The 17,238-nt window shown below is 45.0% G+C and overlaps 1 protein-coding gene across 1 annotated transcript in view; it reads left to right on the top strand.

Annotated features, from left to right (window-relative positions):
* The first annotated feature begins 10,759 nt into the window (after positions 1–10,759).
* The window catches only part of SLC16A2 (solute carrier family 16 member 2), a 121,189-nt gene continuing 114,710 nt past the window's right edge, over positions 10,760–17,238 (top strand). The window contains exon 1 of the mRNA XM_055338813.1: positions 10,760–11,343. Within this exon, the coding sequence (XP_055194788.1) occupies positions 10,914–11,343 (430 nt within the window). The 5' untranslated portion in view covers positions 10,760–10,913. The remainder of the gene's footprint in view (positions 11,344–17,238) is intronic.

Below are 17,238 nucleotides of genomic sequence, written 5' to 3' on the forward strand. Positions count from 1 at the left end.
TCATGAATAAATAAATAAAATCTTTTAAAAAGTGTACAAAATATTTGAACAGACGCTTCACAAAAGAAGATGTATGATTGACCAATAGGGACATGAAAAAAATACTTAACATCATTAGACATCAGGGAACTGCAAATTAAAGCCACTTGCACAGTCACTGGAATGGTTAAACTATTTTTTTAAACTGTAAATACCAAGTATTGGTGAAGATATGGATAAGTGGAACTCTTATATACTGCTGGCGGGAGTGTAAAATGGAATAACGTCTTTTGACAGAGTTCTGGCAGTTTCTTCTATAGTTAGACATATACCTTACTCAATGACCTAACATGTCCACTTCTAGATGTCTACCTAAAAGAAATGAAAATATGTCCATGAAAAGACTTGTATATAAATGTTCATAATAGCTTTATTCATAATAGTTCCAAACTAGAAACAGCCCAGCTGCCCACCAACTGTTGAATATAATGCAAATACAATGGAATACTACTCAGCACAACATGGCTAAATCTCAAAAGCATTATGTTGTGAAAGACACCATACTCAAAAGGCTACATACTATCTTGTTCCATTTATATAAATCTCTATAAAAGACAACTAATCCATAGTAGTTGTTTTAAAAATGAGGCGGGAGTTTGAGAAGGAACATGAGGGAAGTTTCCAGGGTGATGGTAATGTTCTTTATCTTGATAAAGGTTTGGGTTATAGAGACATATACATTTATCAGAACACAGCAAATATTCCCTTAAGATTGATGTATTCCGGGATCCCTGGGTGGCGCAGCGGTTTAGCGCCTGCCTTTGGCCCAGGGCGCGATCCTGGAGACCCGGGATCGAATCCCACGTCGGGCTCCCGGTGCATGGAGTCTGCTTCTCCCTCTGCCTGTGTCTCTGCCTTTCTCTCTCTCTCTCTCTCTCTCTCTCTCTCTCTCTCTGTGTGTGTGTGTGTGTGTGTGACTGTCATAAATAAATAAAAATTAAAAAAAATATATTTAAAAAAAAGATTGATGTATTCCATTGTATGTAAATTTTACCTCAAAAGAAAACAATGCAAAAAATTGAACTCTAGCTAGTAATATACATGCTTCTGCATATATATATACAAATATTTTTGTATTGGGAAAAATGTGTATCGATGTCTTCAATTTACTTCAAAATGCATTAAAAGTAAGATGGATTGATATAGGTCCGTGGGGAGTTAGATGGACAAATATGTGTTAAAACAAATATAGTAAAAATATTAGTGGTAGAATCCAGTGGTGGGTATGTAGATGTTAATGGTAAAATTATTTCAATTTGGGGAGGGAAAAGTTGCAAAAAAAAAGAGAGAGAGAGACATGGACATTTGGGGTCGGTGAGTAGGAAAGAGTTCTGTGCTGTTTCAGTTTACATCCCATTGTGGGAAGTGGCCTAGGAACCAATGGAGAGTTGAACAGGACCTGCATAATGAGGGCCCCAATGTGGCAGCCCAGGAGTTAAGATTTTATTCTTTAGGCAATAAGGAGCCATCTCAGATTTTCAAGCAGTTGAATGACATAATAGGAGGTAATGTGGCATAGAGAAATGTCCTGTGGTTAGAGCTAAGAGACAAGGGTTCTGGTCCCACTCACAGCTTTCTTTGGGCAAGTAGATTAATATCTCCAGGTCTCGGGAAATTTTAACAAAATAAACTCCTTCTACTTATCCCTTCCTTCATCCAAAAAGAGGCCCTAGAAAAACAGCTTAGTCAGGCACAGAAGGAACTCTGTAAATATGTACTGAGGAGAATAAGCTGTCTCTTCTTTGTTCTTTCCCTCCACCCAACTCCCTTGCCCCCTGCCCCTTGCACCCTTTCCCCTGCTCCATTTGAATAATTTTTCCTGCCCTTTAACTGGCTTTATTTATCTGCAGGGTCAGCAAGTTGGACTTGAAACTTGGCCTCTGTGCCAGACTATACCAGTCACTCTCCTCTAACTCAGTTGCTTATACCTGGTTCTGGCCCTAAGGCCCACTAATGTTTCATTTCTCTAGAAACTTTCTGTGCAAGGTCCTCAGGGTTCCTAATGGCTCTAGGTCAGTGGCTATCTTGGATTCTGAGAAATATTCCCCAAAGAGGTGAACCAGGCAATATCTGAGAATGTAGGCACACGATGTCTACTCCTAGCTTCCCTCTGCTACACTGAACCCCTCTCTGCCCCACCTCCCAGGTCTCCCTCACTTTGCTGTCCTAAGGTCTCTTTAGCAGTTAGTGTTTCTTCCAGTGACTTGGTGCTTGGGGAATGATCTTACTATATATATATATATTTTTTTATTTATATATGATATATATATGATTTATCTTTCTAGCTAAACTGTGAATTCTTAGAGGGCCAAATGGGAGGAGGCAGGCAAAAGGTATCCTTAAGACCAGAGCACTTCCTAAATTGAACAAAACAAAACAAAACAAAACAAAACACCTACCACAGGTAATTCTCAAAAGCCTTTACTGAAAGAAGACTCTCCATGTGGTAGGGAAATCCCTGTTCTCATCATGTCTCTGATTTTACACTTTCTCCCTGAAGTTTCTCACTATGTATTCTCCTTTAACAACCTGGCTCAAGAACGGGCACAGTACAGTTTGCTGCAGAGAACAGATGTGACTAAGCTAAAATGTTCAACAAGACAATAGTAAAGGGAAGGATATAGCAAAAGGGAAATGTACCACAGAACTAGATAATCTGGCCTAAAGATATGGCCCTGCTCTTTAGGCCTAGCAAGTCCTAGTGTATAATAGTTGCTCAGTAAATATTTGTTAAGTGAACTAATACCTATCCACAGTGGAATTCAGACAGTGTTCTTCCCTCAAAGGGCTTAGGTTTTAGTGAGGAGACATGGGTAATTTTAATATGATTTTATAAGTTCTGTGATAGAAAAGTATAGTGATGAAAATCATAGACCTAGGAGTCAGACAGCCATAGTGTAAATCATAGGTCCTTGGGCAAATTATTTAATCTTATTCTGTGCCAATTGTAAAATGATGCCCCTACCTTGTATGTATAATATGTATATTATATTGCCTTCCACCAGGATTTGGGGTCATTAGAAGGAAAAGCTTAGATAAATTAGATGGCATAAGTGAGTCCTTTTTCTTCTTTAGACTTCAGTTTTCCCATCTGTTAAATTAGGAGTTTGGACTTCATGGACGATCCCTTCCAGCTCTGATATTTTATGTTTTTCCTAGAATTTGGAACTACACCAATGCCAAAGAACATACTAAATAGTTTTCTTCTTTTTTCAGTGAAAGGAATCTTCAAAACATCTTGCTGTTAACATTAATTAACCACGTACTACATGCTAACATTTATTGAGTCTTACTACATACGGTACTATGCTAGGTGCTTTCCATATTTTTATTTATTTATTTTAATTTTTAAATTCATTTATTCATGAGAGACACACAGAAAGAGGCAGAGACATAGGCAGAGGGAGAATCAGGCTCCCTGCAGGGAGGCTGATGTGGGACTTGATCCCAGGACCCTGGAATCACGCTCTAAGCCAAAGGCAGACACTCAACCACTGACCCACCCAGGCTTCCCTCCATATTTTATTTCTAATCCTCACAACAAACCTGAAAGATGAGCCTCATCCCTATTGTGTATGGGCTTTGTTAGATGAAGTAACTAAATTGATTGATTGATTGCACCTTCTTTGTATCAGGCATCACGTTAAATACTAAGCATACAAAAATAAATAATGCTGACTCTATGTTCAGGGAAGTCACAGTCTATGAAAGGAAACTGAGATGTAACACAGGCAAGGCCCATTCTTTATGCTGCGTTGCAACCATACACCTGAGACACCTCTGTTCCAGCCTTACAAAGGCTCCACTTCTTAGGATAGGACATTTTCAATCAGGGTTTAGCACAATGTTTAGCATATAGTAGGCTCTCAATAAGTATCTCTTGAATGACTAAAAAATGAATAAATGAATAAAAGCCTTAAAAACCCTATTCCATTTTTCCCTTGGGTATAATCAAGAAACCAATCCAAGGATGCCTGGGTGGCTCAGTGGTTAAGCATCTGCCTTTGGCTCGGGGCATGGTCCCAGGGTCCTGGGATCGAGTCCCACATCGGGCTGCCTGCCTGGAGCCTGCTTCTCCCTTTGCCTATGTCTCTGCCTCTCTGGCTCTCTGTGTCTCTCATGAATAAATAAATAAAATCTTAAAAAAAAGAAAGAAACCAATCCATTTCATCCTTTCTCACTTCAAGCTTTGCTGGCCCTTAGAGGGTTAAGTATTTCCTATCTCATTCTTTTCTGTAATGCTCTGTTGCTTCTGTCATCTTTTCCCTTCTAAGCTTGCTCTAATAATAGACCAATTATTGAGCACAATTGCATCCTTGGCATTCAGGAAGCAGGATCCATGCATATAGCCAATTGATTTGTTTTTAGTGCACCTATTGTTATGAATAGCCTCTTGGCTTAATCTGATATCAGACTACATCCAATATCTTCCTTTCCACACATCTACTTTGGCCATCAGAATGTGTCAATATTCAAATTCATTTCCCAATAATATGGGTTCCCATCAGTACTCTTTCCTGATTATGAACAATAAAACTTAAGTCTTCTCTGCTTTTTGCCACTACTAGAGCACCCTGTCTCCTTTTCACAATTAACCCCATGTGGCTCTTGGATTCAAGGGTGGTGCTGTGTCATCAGAACTGATAAGTTACCCTCATAGAGATAAAGGAAAGTGAGTAAAAGAGGAAAAATATGTACTTACCTTCTTGAGAAAGCTCTCACTACATTATCCATTTTCAAATAGTTAGGATGAGTTAGGCACAGAGCAGGGGGAATGAGAATGACCTACTTAATTCCACTCTAGCCAGAAAAATTCTATTTAAGAATAGAAGAGACTCAAAGGAAGTAAGTACCTTTGGCCTAAAATAGAGAATGCCAGAGATTGCAGTGCTTTCAAAGGTTATATGGTCCAGTGAATCCCAAGCACTAATCTGCAGATCCATGACAGTCTGACATTTTCATCAGACTGTTGACACATGAGAAAAATTATTGCCAACTGACATTTCTTGAGAAAGACTTCTTATGGGGATCCCTGGGTGGCTCAGCAGTTTAGCGCTTGCCTTCAGCCCAGGATGTGACCCTGGAGTCCCAGGATCGAGTCCCACATCGGGCAACTTGCATGGAGCCTGCTTCTCCCTCTGCCTGTGTTCTGTCTCTCTCTCTTTTTGTGTGTCTCTCATGAATAAATAAATAAAATTTTTTTAAGAGAAATATGGGCAGCCCTGGTGGCCCAGTGGTTTAGTTCCACCTTCAGCCTGGGGTGTGATCCTGAAGACCCAGGATCAAGTCCCACGTCAGGCTCCCTGCATGGAACCTGCTTCTCCCTCTGCCTGTGTCTCTGCCTCTCTCCCTCTCTGTGCCTCTCATGAATAAATAAATAAAATCTTTTAAAAAAAGAGAGAGAAAGAGACTATGGCCTTTCTAAATTTTCATTATTTCAATGTTAAAACATCATTTCATTGATGATATGTTAGTGATGATACATGTTATCACGTGGCAACATTAAAAATTGACATCCTTATGTTGGTTCCAAAGTTTTGGGAGAGATTTTACAGAAGTTATGCTAGTCTTTGAGATAGAAATTTTGGGTTGCTATTGTTTTGGTCTAGTGGTTTCAAATTCTGGCAGTGCATCTATATTTCTGGGAAACTTGTTAAAACCATGAATTCCTGGCTCTCACCCCCAGATATTCTGAGTCAGCAAGTGTGGAGTGGGACCTAGGAGTCAGTATTGTTATAAAAGTTTCTATGTGATTCTGATGTTCGACCAGGTCAAGGAACCACTGCTCTGTTTCACCCACTGGTATGAGTAATCAAGGGCATAAGCAATTGAAATTATTCCACTGTGGGCTTGTTTCTGTTAGGAACATTCATTCACTTGCAATATAAACCAGAGACCTCCACTAGAGTTTCCTAAGGTCCACAGCCTGACATGTAAAATAATTTAAAGGGCCTACAGGGGCCACACCTAACTTACTTGTCATGAGGATCAAACTGAATGGGTCTATACATAGTATATTCTTTCTAAAGATTTTCTTTTTTGCTATTTATGATGTTTGTTGACTACATCTGAATTAGAAACTTGTAGAAAAAATTCATTCATCTCAAGACACTAGCCCTACCTCTACCACTTTATCCTCAACCTTGTCTCATCCTTTACATCCCTCAATTCCCTTTTCCTCAATCTCAAAATGTCTTCATCCAGTCTAGTGGAGTCAAGTTCAATAAATGGTAATTATTAATATTTCCCACTAGAATGCAAACTCCACCAGGATAAGAACTATTAAAGGTTTCCAGCACCTGACATAGTATAGTGACTGGAACACAATAGTTGCTCAATAACTATTTGTAATACGAATGGCTGAATGCCATAAGAAAGGCAAGGGACATGCCTCCACAATTCAGTACTAACCTTCCTATTTGCTTTGTTGAACTGACTCTGGAAATTTAGGAAAGGCATAGAATTTCAACTGGAGAACAGTGAGAAGAATGGGTGGTAAGGGCTGAGAGATCAGCAGGTGCCCATAAATCATGGAATGGTGGTGTGTTTGGAGCCTGGCATGGATGGAAGAAAAGAGAGGGGAACAAAGTGACAGAGTATGGTGCTAGACAGGTTGCATATATGATCCTCAGAAACAGGCACCAGGGTGTGTGTGTGTGTGCGTCCCCTTGATATTTAGTACAGAGCCTGGCAGACAGAGGCTCTTAGTAAATATTTACTGAGTGAATAAGGCTGGTCCCAAACCAAGGACTTTTTATGCCTGACTGGGGAAAGAAAAAATACTTCTCTGGCTGGGCAGAGAAATATCATGATTAAAATTATATTTTACAGCTGTAATTGACAGGATTATTTAGAAAGAGTATGGAAATCACAGGCATGTCAGACCTCATTTGGCTGCTAATTCCCAATCTCTGTTAACACTGTTACCACTCTTTTCTTCATTCAGCAAGAAATGTCAGCATCATCTTTGCTTCTTCTTTTTCCTTCAGTACCCAAATCTGTCAACTTTATTATAACAGTGGTTCACAGAGTCATCCCTTTATCTTCATCTTCACAGTCAGTGCCCTATTTCATATTATCAACACTTTTTTTTAACCTGCTTGGTTTTCTTACCTCTTGTATTTCCAAGCCACAGTATCTTTCTACATGGTTGCCACAGTTTTCTTTCTAAAGTGTAGATTTGAGGGCAGCCCGGGTGGCTCGGCGGTTTGGTGCCACCTTCAGCCCAGGGCCTGATCCTGGAAACCCGGGATCGAGTCCCACGTCGGGCTCCCTGCATGGAGCCTGCTTCTCCCACTGCCTGTGTCTCTGCCTCTGTGTGTGTGTGTGTGTGTGTGTCATGAATAAATAAATAAAATCTTTAAAAAAATAAAATGTAGATTTGATGTTAGTCTCCTACTCAGAAATCTTTAATGGCTCCTTTGTATATCCAAAATAAAGCCTGTACTTCTCAGCATGGTATTTAATAACTGCACAGTAGGGATTAGCTTCAATCTGCAGTAAGGAAATTGAAACTCAAAAAGGGAAAACAATCTGCTTAGAATCACATGGGTACACAATGGTAGAATCCAGATTAGAACCCAGGTCTTCTCATATCAGTACTCTAGCCATTATAAAGTATCCTTTAAAGAGGGTTGAAATGGTAGGTATTGCATGTGTTGCTAGAATAGTGGGATGGTGGTTATAGGATCCTGTCTTCTGGGAGGGCATATACTTTGAAGCTCACAGAAATGAGCAAAGATTCCTGTGCTTTGTAGACATAAACAACTGACTTAACCTTTTAGAGTCTCTGTTTCCTCAGTTATAATATAGGCACAAATCCATCCTGACCTTATAGGGTTGTTATGATTATATGAGAGCATGTATGTAAAGGGCTAACATAGTGTTAGGTTCATAAAAGATTCTCTTTTTTTAAATAAATTAATTTTATTGGTGTTCAATTTACCAACATACAGAATAACACCCAGTGCTCATCCCGTCAAGTGTCTCCCTCCGTGCCCGTCATCCATTCACCCCCACCCCCCGCCCTCCTCCCCTTCCACCACCCCTAGTTCATTTCCCAGAGTTAGAAGTCTTTATGTTCTGTCTCCCTTTCTGATATTTCCCACACATTTTTTCTCCCTTCCCTTATATTCCCCTTCACTATTATTCATATTCCCCAAATGAATGAGAACATACACTGTTTGTCCTTCTCCGATTGACTTACTTCACTCAGCATAATACCCTCCAGTTCCATCCACGTTGAAGCAAATGGTGGGTATTTGTCGTTTCTAATGGCTGAGTAATATTCCATTGTATACATAAACCACATCTTCTTTATCCATTCATTCATAAAAGATTCTCAATGAGTGTTATCACCCACCCTCATCCCACACTCCAGTGATCTAAAAACCCATTTAAACAATGAGGAAACAGAATTTAGACAGTAGGGTATGAGATAAGCTGCAAGATTCCAGGTCTATTCCTAGTTGCGGGGTTGGAAATAACTTTTTTTCAGGGTTTTATTCAGGTTCCCTGCAAATAGAAACTAAGGCTAATGCCCCTTGGGGCAATAGTTGGTCATGTGTATGGTAAGACACCTGACTAAAAAACAGATCTTAAGCCCTGGAGCCCATTATGTGCATGATTTGTCACTCATGGCTAAAGCATTGTGGATTTTTATTAAAATGTAAATGTTTCCTGGAAGAGGTAACATACATATTAAATTCTTGGCCTGATTAACTTTCACTTACCTCTTTCCACAAGTAGAAGTCTTCTATGCCTCTATGCTTTCTTTAACTCTTTTACGCAGGGATCCTACCCCCAGACTGTTAAAATCTTTCTGAATATTCAAGGCCCATCTAGGCCACAACCTCTTCCAGAAGCCTACAGTGATTGCTCAGGCAAATCCTGCCTTCCCTCTTCTGTCCCTGTCCCACAGTGCCAAGCCCTAGGCTCCTGTGGTGAAGATTAGGAAGCATGAGGCTTTTATGTATGGAGACCTGCCTCGAATTCCAGCTTGTACTTGACTTGTCCCATGACCTTAGGCTAAAAAATACCTTGGCCTCATTGAACCTCCGGTTTTGAGCTTGGAAAAAGTAGGTGAAACCCTTGACTAAAAAGGTGGCAGTAAAAGTGCTCTTATTGGCTCAAGCAATGCCTGCTCTGTTGACTGGTATAGCCCACGCGATTTGTGAATTTGGACAGATTCCTTTCATCGAAGGCAAGCTCCTCAAAACCCCTATTTTCTTCTGCCCAATTCAGTCCCCTCTTATGTGCTTAATAACTCTGTGTTCACGGGCATCTGGCAGAGCCCTGAGCTGCATTTTCACTGGCCATAGTCTTTTCACCCAGCAAGAAGGTTAATGAGATGCTGGGTAGAAATAGCTTGGCGCTCACCCGCCTGCTGGTGGAGAGCGGAGTAGCTTAGTAACCACACAGTGACATCTTGATTAGTGCATTAGACGCCTGGGCCCCCAGCGTAGGCAGAACTTCCCCGGAATGTGGGGCGGGTCCCCAGGGCTGATGGGTGCAGCAGAGCGCTTGGGGGGGGGCGAGGAGCTGGGCCGCCCACAGGGCAGATCACTTATCCCGCCTCTTGGGACCCGTGCACTCTCTGGAGAGCAAAATCTCCCTTACCCTCCCAGGGCTGGGGCTTTAGTCTGGGACATTCAGCGAGACTCTCACTTCTCTAAGCCTGAGGTGGGCGGAAGGGGGCGGTGGGTGCTGGAAAGACAACCCTCTGCGAGTGGCTCCGCTGAGTCCGAAAGGCCGGAAGATCAGCCCTTGCCCAACTGGCGGCTTGACCTGGCCTCCACTTCTAGTTTCCCACTGCGGGACAGGGAGCCGGGAGGAGCCTAAACTGAGCTTGGGCTCCCGCCCCGCCTGGGCCCGGCCCCCTCCGGTGCCACTGCACCTCCCTCCCTTCCTGGCCCAGCCCCTGGCCCAGCCCCGGCCCTCTACAGCTCCTCTGCACTCCAGGTTGGCGCAAACAAAACCCTGATTGACTGCCCGGAGGGGCGGGCCTCGCTGCCGGGCTGTCTCCTCCCCTTCGCGCCCCGCCAGGGATTAGCCGGGAAGGGCGGGGGCGAAGGGGGACAGACTGGGGGGCCCGGGAAAGGGGGGTTTCATAGGGCCGTGGGAGTCTGAGCCCCCGGGCTTTAGAAGATTGTGCCCATCTTCTGTCCGAAATCTTGGCTTTCCCCTCCAGGTCGCTCTTCCAAGGCCAAAGTGGGGGACAAAGAGACTCCCGAGGGCAGGGTGGGGTCTCTCATTGTCCAGCTTTTGTTCAGGGGTCCTCAAGGCCACCCCAGTTCCAAGATGCTTGTGAGGAAGAAGGGAGTGGGAGCAAAGGACAGTGGGGTCTTCCTTGGAAATTCTGGATTGATCAATGCCTGTTTGGAGCCTGTGGGGAGAAGGCAGAGGGAACAGGATAGTTTGTGGAAAAGCCATTTTAACTCTCCCTCTATCGGGTATCTGGACAAGGAGGACAGGATTCGGTAGTTTGGAAAGGAAGTTAAGGTAGGGAGCAGTGGCTAGAGTAGGTAGGCGAGTATGGGGAGCAGGAAGGGCTAGGGAGAAGAGCAAGGCTGAAGCGGCTGCCTGTTGAGGGAGGAAGAGGTGGGGGGAGAAGAGGAGGGGAGGAGAGAGATGACATGGGGAGAGCAGAAGGGGGGTTGGACGTGGGAGGAGGAGGAGAGGACTCGAGGGACCGTCTGTCGCGGGACAGGCGGGCCAGCTGGGACGCGGAGCCGGGAGGAGGAGGCAGGGGCAGCAGCAGTGCTCGGAGCAGCAGCAGCAGCAGCAGCAGCAGCAGCAGCAGCCGCAGCAGCAGAAACAAGTACCAGCCACACAGCGGCTCCTCCCGCCAGAGCAGCCACAGTCCCCCTGCCGAGATGGCGCTGCAAAGCCTGGCGAGCAAGGAAGCCAAGGGGCCCTGGCGGGAGGCAGACCAGGAACAGCAGGAGTGGGTGGGCAGCCCCAAGCCCGAGCCCGAGCCCGAGCCCGAGCCTGAGCCCGAGCCGGTGCCAGTGCCCCCACCCGAGCCGCAGCCGGAGCCCCAGCCCCTACCGGACCCTGCACCCCTGCCGGAGTTGGAATTTGAGCCTGAACCCGTGCACGAATCCAAGTCCACGCCCACTGTGGAGACCCGCGGCACCGCGCGTGGCTTTCAGCCCCCCGAAGGTGGCTTTGGCTGGATGGTGGTCTTCGCTGCCACCTGGTGCAACGGCTCCATCTTTGGCATCCAGAACTCTTTTGGGATCCTCTACTCCATGCTGCTGCAGGAGGAAAGAGAGAAAAATCGCCAAGTGGAGTTCCAAGCAGGTGAGTGGCCCCACACGCCCCTCCTGGCAAGGGTGTCCTCCGCTCCCACTGCTGCTGACTCCTGACCTCTGAGTCGGAGGCGCCCCTTCATCTTTCCACTTCGACTCCTCCTTGTCCCTTGCCCAAGGCGCTGCTAAGGCGCGGGTTGCAGGACTGTGGGCACACTTAGCTAGGAGACTAGGCACAAGACGTCCCTTAGGTGGGACCTGGGATATTCATTGATCACAGATAAGGAATGAACTTTTTTGCCCTGGGACAAATCCAGGTGCACCTTTTGGTTTTTAAGTATGCTGACCATGTGTAGTGGGAGGAAATATTTGCAGATTTTTTTGGAGGGGGGTGCAAAGTCATGGAAAGAGGAGAGAGTTGGGAGGTTGGGAGGGCTTTGAGAGAAATACTGTACTGCGGATCTTCGCAGCAACCCCTGTTCCTATACAGGGAGCAGAGGTGTTTTCTGTCAAAAACACTTTAGCAATCCTGGTGACTGAGTGAAGAGTCAAACACAAGGCAGGCGTGTGTGTCTGCCGGTGTGTGTGTGTGTGTGTGTGTGTGTGTGTGTGTGTGTGTGTGTGCGCGCGCGCGCGCGCGCGCGCGCGTGCATGCACAGGCCTCTCTTTGCTGGTGGTGGTTATGGCCCAGCCAGGTCAGACCGTCCTCTGCTGCTCTGAGGAAGCAAGCAGATCTCTGTGCCCTCTGGGCTGATCCCCAAAGCAAGCAGGGAGGTGGGTTTTGAGGTCTCCTGCCAGAGAAGTGTAAGGCAGCTGGCTTGCTGGCCCCTGAGATTCACTCCACACTATACTCAACCTGAGCCGTTACCTCCCTGGCTGGCACCTGAGCCTCTCTACTAGCCGTGGGAAGCCTCCTTGTGCCTCAGCCAGAATGCTGGCCTACCGTCTCCCACTATTCTCATGGGACTGACTTGGTCTTCTTCCCTAAGACAAGCAGGGCTGGGGGCCATAGCCTTCATTCTCTAGGCCTGTGGCCACAAGACTGCAACCTTGTGTTCTCCTGCATTGAATCTGCCCATAGGAGTTATACGGTTTTCTCAGAAAGCCAATGGGATGCCCCTCAGCAGTTCTGATGAGGAGTCTAGGGAGAGAGCAAGGGACTTGGGATGCCCTCTCCCTCAAGGCTTGCTCCTTCTGTGGCTCCTCAGGACAGCTGCACTTGCCCCTCACTGCAAGTTGGAAACTCTGAATTTGTGGCTTTTTATAGTGTTGCCCTGGGGCTGAAGGGTTCCCTCTTCTTGCCACCCCAACGCGTACTTCTGCTGCCCTCTGTGGGGGCCTCAGGATTATTTATTGAACATAGAAACCTTGAATTCTAGGGTATCCACCTGTGGATTCCCTGAGCCCTTGAACAGTTGCTCTTACTGCCCCTCTGAACCAAGGACACCCCTCCCCGCTTTTTTTAAAAAAAAAGTTTGCAGTTTCACAGGGCTACTTTTGGAGAAGAGGATTTGGGTTACCTCTTGGACCTTTTGTGACCCATTGGCACTGCAATGCATGGGCCCCACTTGAAAGTTAGAGTGTGCCTCAGTGGATATCCAGGATAGAGACGCTAGGCCACACTGATGCCCAAGTGTAGGTGGGGGGGTCCCTGGACTGTGTGGAACAACTTCTCAGAGTAAGGTCACTGCCACAGTCATCCCTGGGACTACCTTTCCCTTGCTTTGATGCAGTTCAGGGGCTCTTGGGAAGGCAGCCAGGGTAGGGCCTCTGGCTGTTGCCTAGGTTACCTAGGAGAGCACCTGCTGAGCATTGCCCTGTGGTTGAAGGCAGGCTGTTGGCCTTCAGAGTCAGTGGCAAAGTCTGGGTGAAACTTCATGGGAGCAGTGGAAGATGGGCTGAAGCTAGGATCTGGCATTTGTGTGGTGTGAGCAGGTCTGGAGCTGGGCCCTTCAGAGTGTGTAATAAAACTTGGAAAAACCACTACTTTACCAGGAAGAGGTTTACTGCTGGGGAACAAACTTCAAAGTAGGTGATCATAGGGGACTCAGGGGGAGGGCTGGCTGGGACTTTCCGGTCAAGACCTCACAGTACAGCTGGGAAGAGGGAGGTGCAGTGGGCTGTGCAGAGGTGTGGCTGGTGTGTACTCTGCCACAGACTAGGTCCATTGAAGATCTGGGTTTACTGGTTTAAATTATGGTAAGTATAGGTCAGGAAGGGACAAAAAGGAATTTGGTATGTCCCCAGGGTCTCAGAATACTTTGGCTTGGGTCCATGCTGTGGTGCATCTTGAATTCATGAAAATTATTTTTGATACTGGATGCTCTTGGGAACACATCAGTTTTTATTTTGAAAAGATAAAGAACACCCCACCACATTCCTGAGCTCCTAGAAAATCTCCTCCTTAGCACTATCTTTCTCGGGCCCCTCAGCTATCCCAAGCAATCATTCAGATCCTGAGATTCCAAATATGCCTCTGCCTCCACATGCTTTCTGCAGTTTACTCAAAATTTCCCAGCAATCTGTGCCACAGCACTGGTGTCTCAAAGGGATAGAGGAAGCCAGTAGAACTTGCTAAAATGTTTATCAGCCAATATTTGCCTAATAGCCATTCTGGGGAACATGGAACATATACTCCCATAGTTAAGGAGGTTGGTGGATTATCCATTTCTATTAATGTCTGTCATGCCTTTCAGCTCTAAAAATCTATGAATTTAATGTTTAGAGGCACCCCATAACCCAGATTCTCTTTGGATAAGCCTAATATCTCTACAGTTCTTTTTTTTAAAGATCTTATTTATTTATTCATAGAGATCCAGAGAGAGAGAGTAGCAGAGACACAAACAGAGGGAGAAGCAGACTCCATGCAGAGAGCCTGACGGGACTCGATCCAGGGTCTCCAGGATCACACCCTGGGCTGCAGGCGGCGCTAAACTGCTGCGCCACTGGGGCTGCCCTATCTTTACAGTTCTAAATATCTTTACAGTTCCTACAGTTTGTAGGAAATTTGGGAGTCCCCTCACCCAGACCAAGCAGCAGACAGGACAGGGCAGCCAGGCAACTTGGTGGAAAGTATAGCATGGCTTCTTGGTTGAGCTTTCCTACAAGCTTTGCAAAAAGTATAGGCTCATTCCTCTCCTGATCTTTTCCTTTTCCCCCTTGCCTCCATCTCAGGAACATTTTGCCTGCTATTCCTCCCAGGCATAGGACCCAGGGAAAGTTGACATTTGGAGGAAACAGGGTAAAGAGGAACAGGTGGCATTGGTTGTGGGTCCCAGGTCATTATTGGAACCCTAAGTGAGTTAGGGCTGGGGCAGGCTTAGGATTGGGATCCCAGGGACAAGGTATACCAAGCCAGAGTTGTTAACATTGGCTCCAAGCTTAGGTCTTTTTAAATGTGCTCCAGAGTAAACCCATTACTCTGCACTTTCCACCTTGACTGCCAGTCTAGCAATGAGCCATAGAATATGATGAAAGGCATCTTTTATTGGGTAGTTTGTAAGCATGGCCTTGTAGGCTCGTAGGTTGGAGAATTGGGCTAGGGCTCTCACCACCCAGGGAAAGGGACAATGGTCAGAAAAGTTTGCTACTGAGCATAAGATAGTTCAGACTCATGGATCACACTAATGGAGACAGAATTTTCTAGGCATGGGGAAAATGGTATACTATGTATTTATACAGAGAGTTCCAAGGATGGGTAGGGTCAAAGGTAGGTTAGGCTATCTTCCTCTTCCCCATCTTAGGGCCTTTCATTGCTTGGTTCAGTGTCTCACTGGGATGACCACTAAACTGCTGAGTTTAGGAACCAGGTATCTTTTGAGCAAATCTGTCAGGTCTTGCCTTTGGCTGAAGGCTTTTGTCTACCGTCTAGATAAGGTTGATCAAGTTGGTTTAGAGCCTCAATGGAGCTTTGGGCCACAGGGCCATTGGTTAGGTATCTTTCAAGTAACTCTTCTCCCTCCTTTCCACCAAACTGGGCTCCAAACTAGGACCTTGACTCATATTGGAAGGGATGAGGACGAGAGGTTGGGGTATTTGGAAGCCAAACAGGGGGATGTTTGTTTTTGCTGGAGTAGCTGGTTGAGGCTGGATCCCTGGCTCACTGTCCAGTGGCCTCAAATGCTCATTCTAAATATAAATCTGGACCCTAAAGGGCTGGTGATCTCAGTAATACAAGCTAGACAGTGACTAGGAGTTCAACAACTTATGCCCCTGGCTTTCTCTCTGACTTTGAGCAGGTACTTTACTTCTCTGTACTTTAATCTTTCTATCTGTAAAATGAGGGGGTTTGACTAGATGAAGTTTATAGCTCTGCCATTCTATTCTTCTAGAATTATGTGACATTCTATTCTTAACTATTTACTTGGCACACATTTTGACTCATTCAGATAAAATGGAAATTTGTTAATCTGCCCGAATGTAAGTATAGACAGGTTGGGAGGTTATTGGGAAAAAACATATAGATATTATTTTCCTGAGAAAATATGTACATATGTCATATGTACTTAAAGATTATATGACTGCTTATATATCTCACTGTGATTGAAAAGATCCACTCCTTTTTACACAGTGTGTAAAGGCTACTCTGGATGGACAACTTCTTCTCTCATAATGCCCTGCTCAGTATGGAACTGGGCACCCAACAAAATTCCCTCAATTTGGCTGACTGCAGGCTAGCAGAATGGGTCTGTTTCCCAGCATTTGAGCCTGTTCCTAAAGAGCATTAAACTAGAAGCATTTCCTTCAGCCTCAGGTTGGACCCTTCTTTCGAAACTCAATTTCCCACATCTCATTCTCATCTCTCAGAAATGCATGATTATGACCTTGGTTTGCTGTTACTTCAGGAATGAAGAGTAAACCAAGATTCCTAAATGTGACAGAGTTGTTTTCTTCAGGGGGCTTCAGACAGGGCATCTTTATAGCTGGATTGGGGCTGCTGCCTGGGTCTCACTGTGGTTGGGTGTGGAAGGACTGCTGTTTCAATCCTAGAGGAGGCCCTCTTGGGTATTCATTCACAATTACTGGTCAACTTCAGCTTCACTCAAGGCTTAGTTGAGAGTATGGCTACTAAAGTAGTAAGCATAGAGCTCTCTCTCTCTCTCTCACTTTCCCTAAATTTATACTTGCTTGTCACTGGAAACATTTCCTCCAGTGCCATGAAGAGTAAACAAGCAGCTGGACTGTCAACATTTGCAGAAATATGTAAAGGATGCCATTTTGACCTTTTGAACAGATCAGTTTCCCAAGAGGGTGTGCTGCTTTTACCACCAGCATCTTTTTGTTTTATTGCCTTTTGAAAAGAAATGGTCATTCACAAAAAAAAAAAGAAATGGTCATTCACTCTTTTCAGATTGTGTAAAAGATGGAGTGAACTTTCTTGCCTTGAAAGAAACTGTCTCACTTGGGATTCAATGATCAAATCTTAGAGAAAAGGCTTTATTCATAACACACACACACACACACACACACCATACAACTCATCTGAACCTGTGGATTATGAAAGAAATCTTTACCATCTGTTTATGGAATCATGTTAAACATAATAGAGGCTTCTGTAGGGGTTATGGGAGAATAGCACAGAGGGCCCAGAATGAAAAACTTGTTAGGTGAGGGTGATGGAGAGGATATGGACAGCCTGATCCATTCCTCTTGGCCTGGACCCCTTTGTAACTCCCCAACACTTGAGGTTGGGAACACTTATTATTATAAGTTTCTTTCTGCTTCCATCCTTTCCCCTATCCTGCATCAGTCTTGGTACTCAAAGATTACTGGGAATAGGGTTTAAGGACACTCCAGCCCCCTCCCATTTTAGGAATGACAGAGGACTAAGCATAAAGATATCTAATTACTGTGCTATAGTTACTAATGTAAAATCACTTGGCACCAATTTGTGAGTGTCGAATGTGGCCTGTTTGGGTGGCTTGAGGAAGTACATGCCTCTTCACTC

Source organism: Nyctereutes procyonoides, unplaced genomic scaffold, assembly GCF_905146905.1.
Source record: "Nyctereutes procyonoides isolate TBG_1078 unplaced genomic scaffold, NYPRO_anot_genome, whole genome shotgun sequence".
Classification (NCBI taxonomy): Eukaryota; Metazoa; Chordata; class Mammalia; order Carnivora; family Canidae; genus Nyctereutes; species Nyctereutes procyonoides.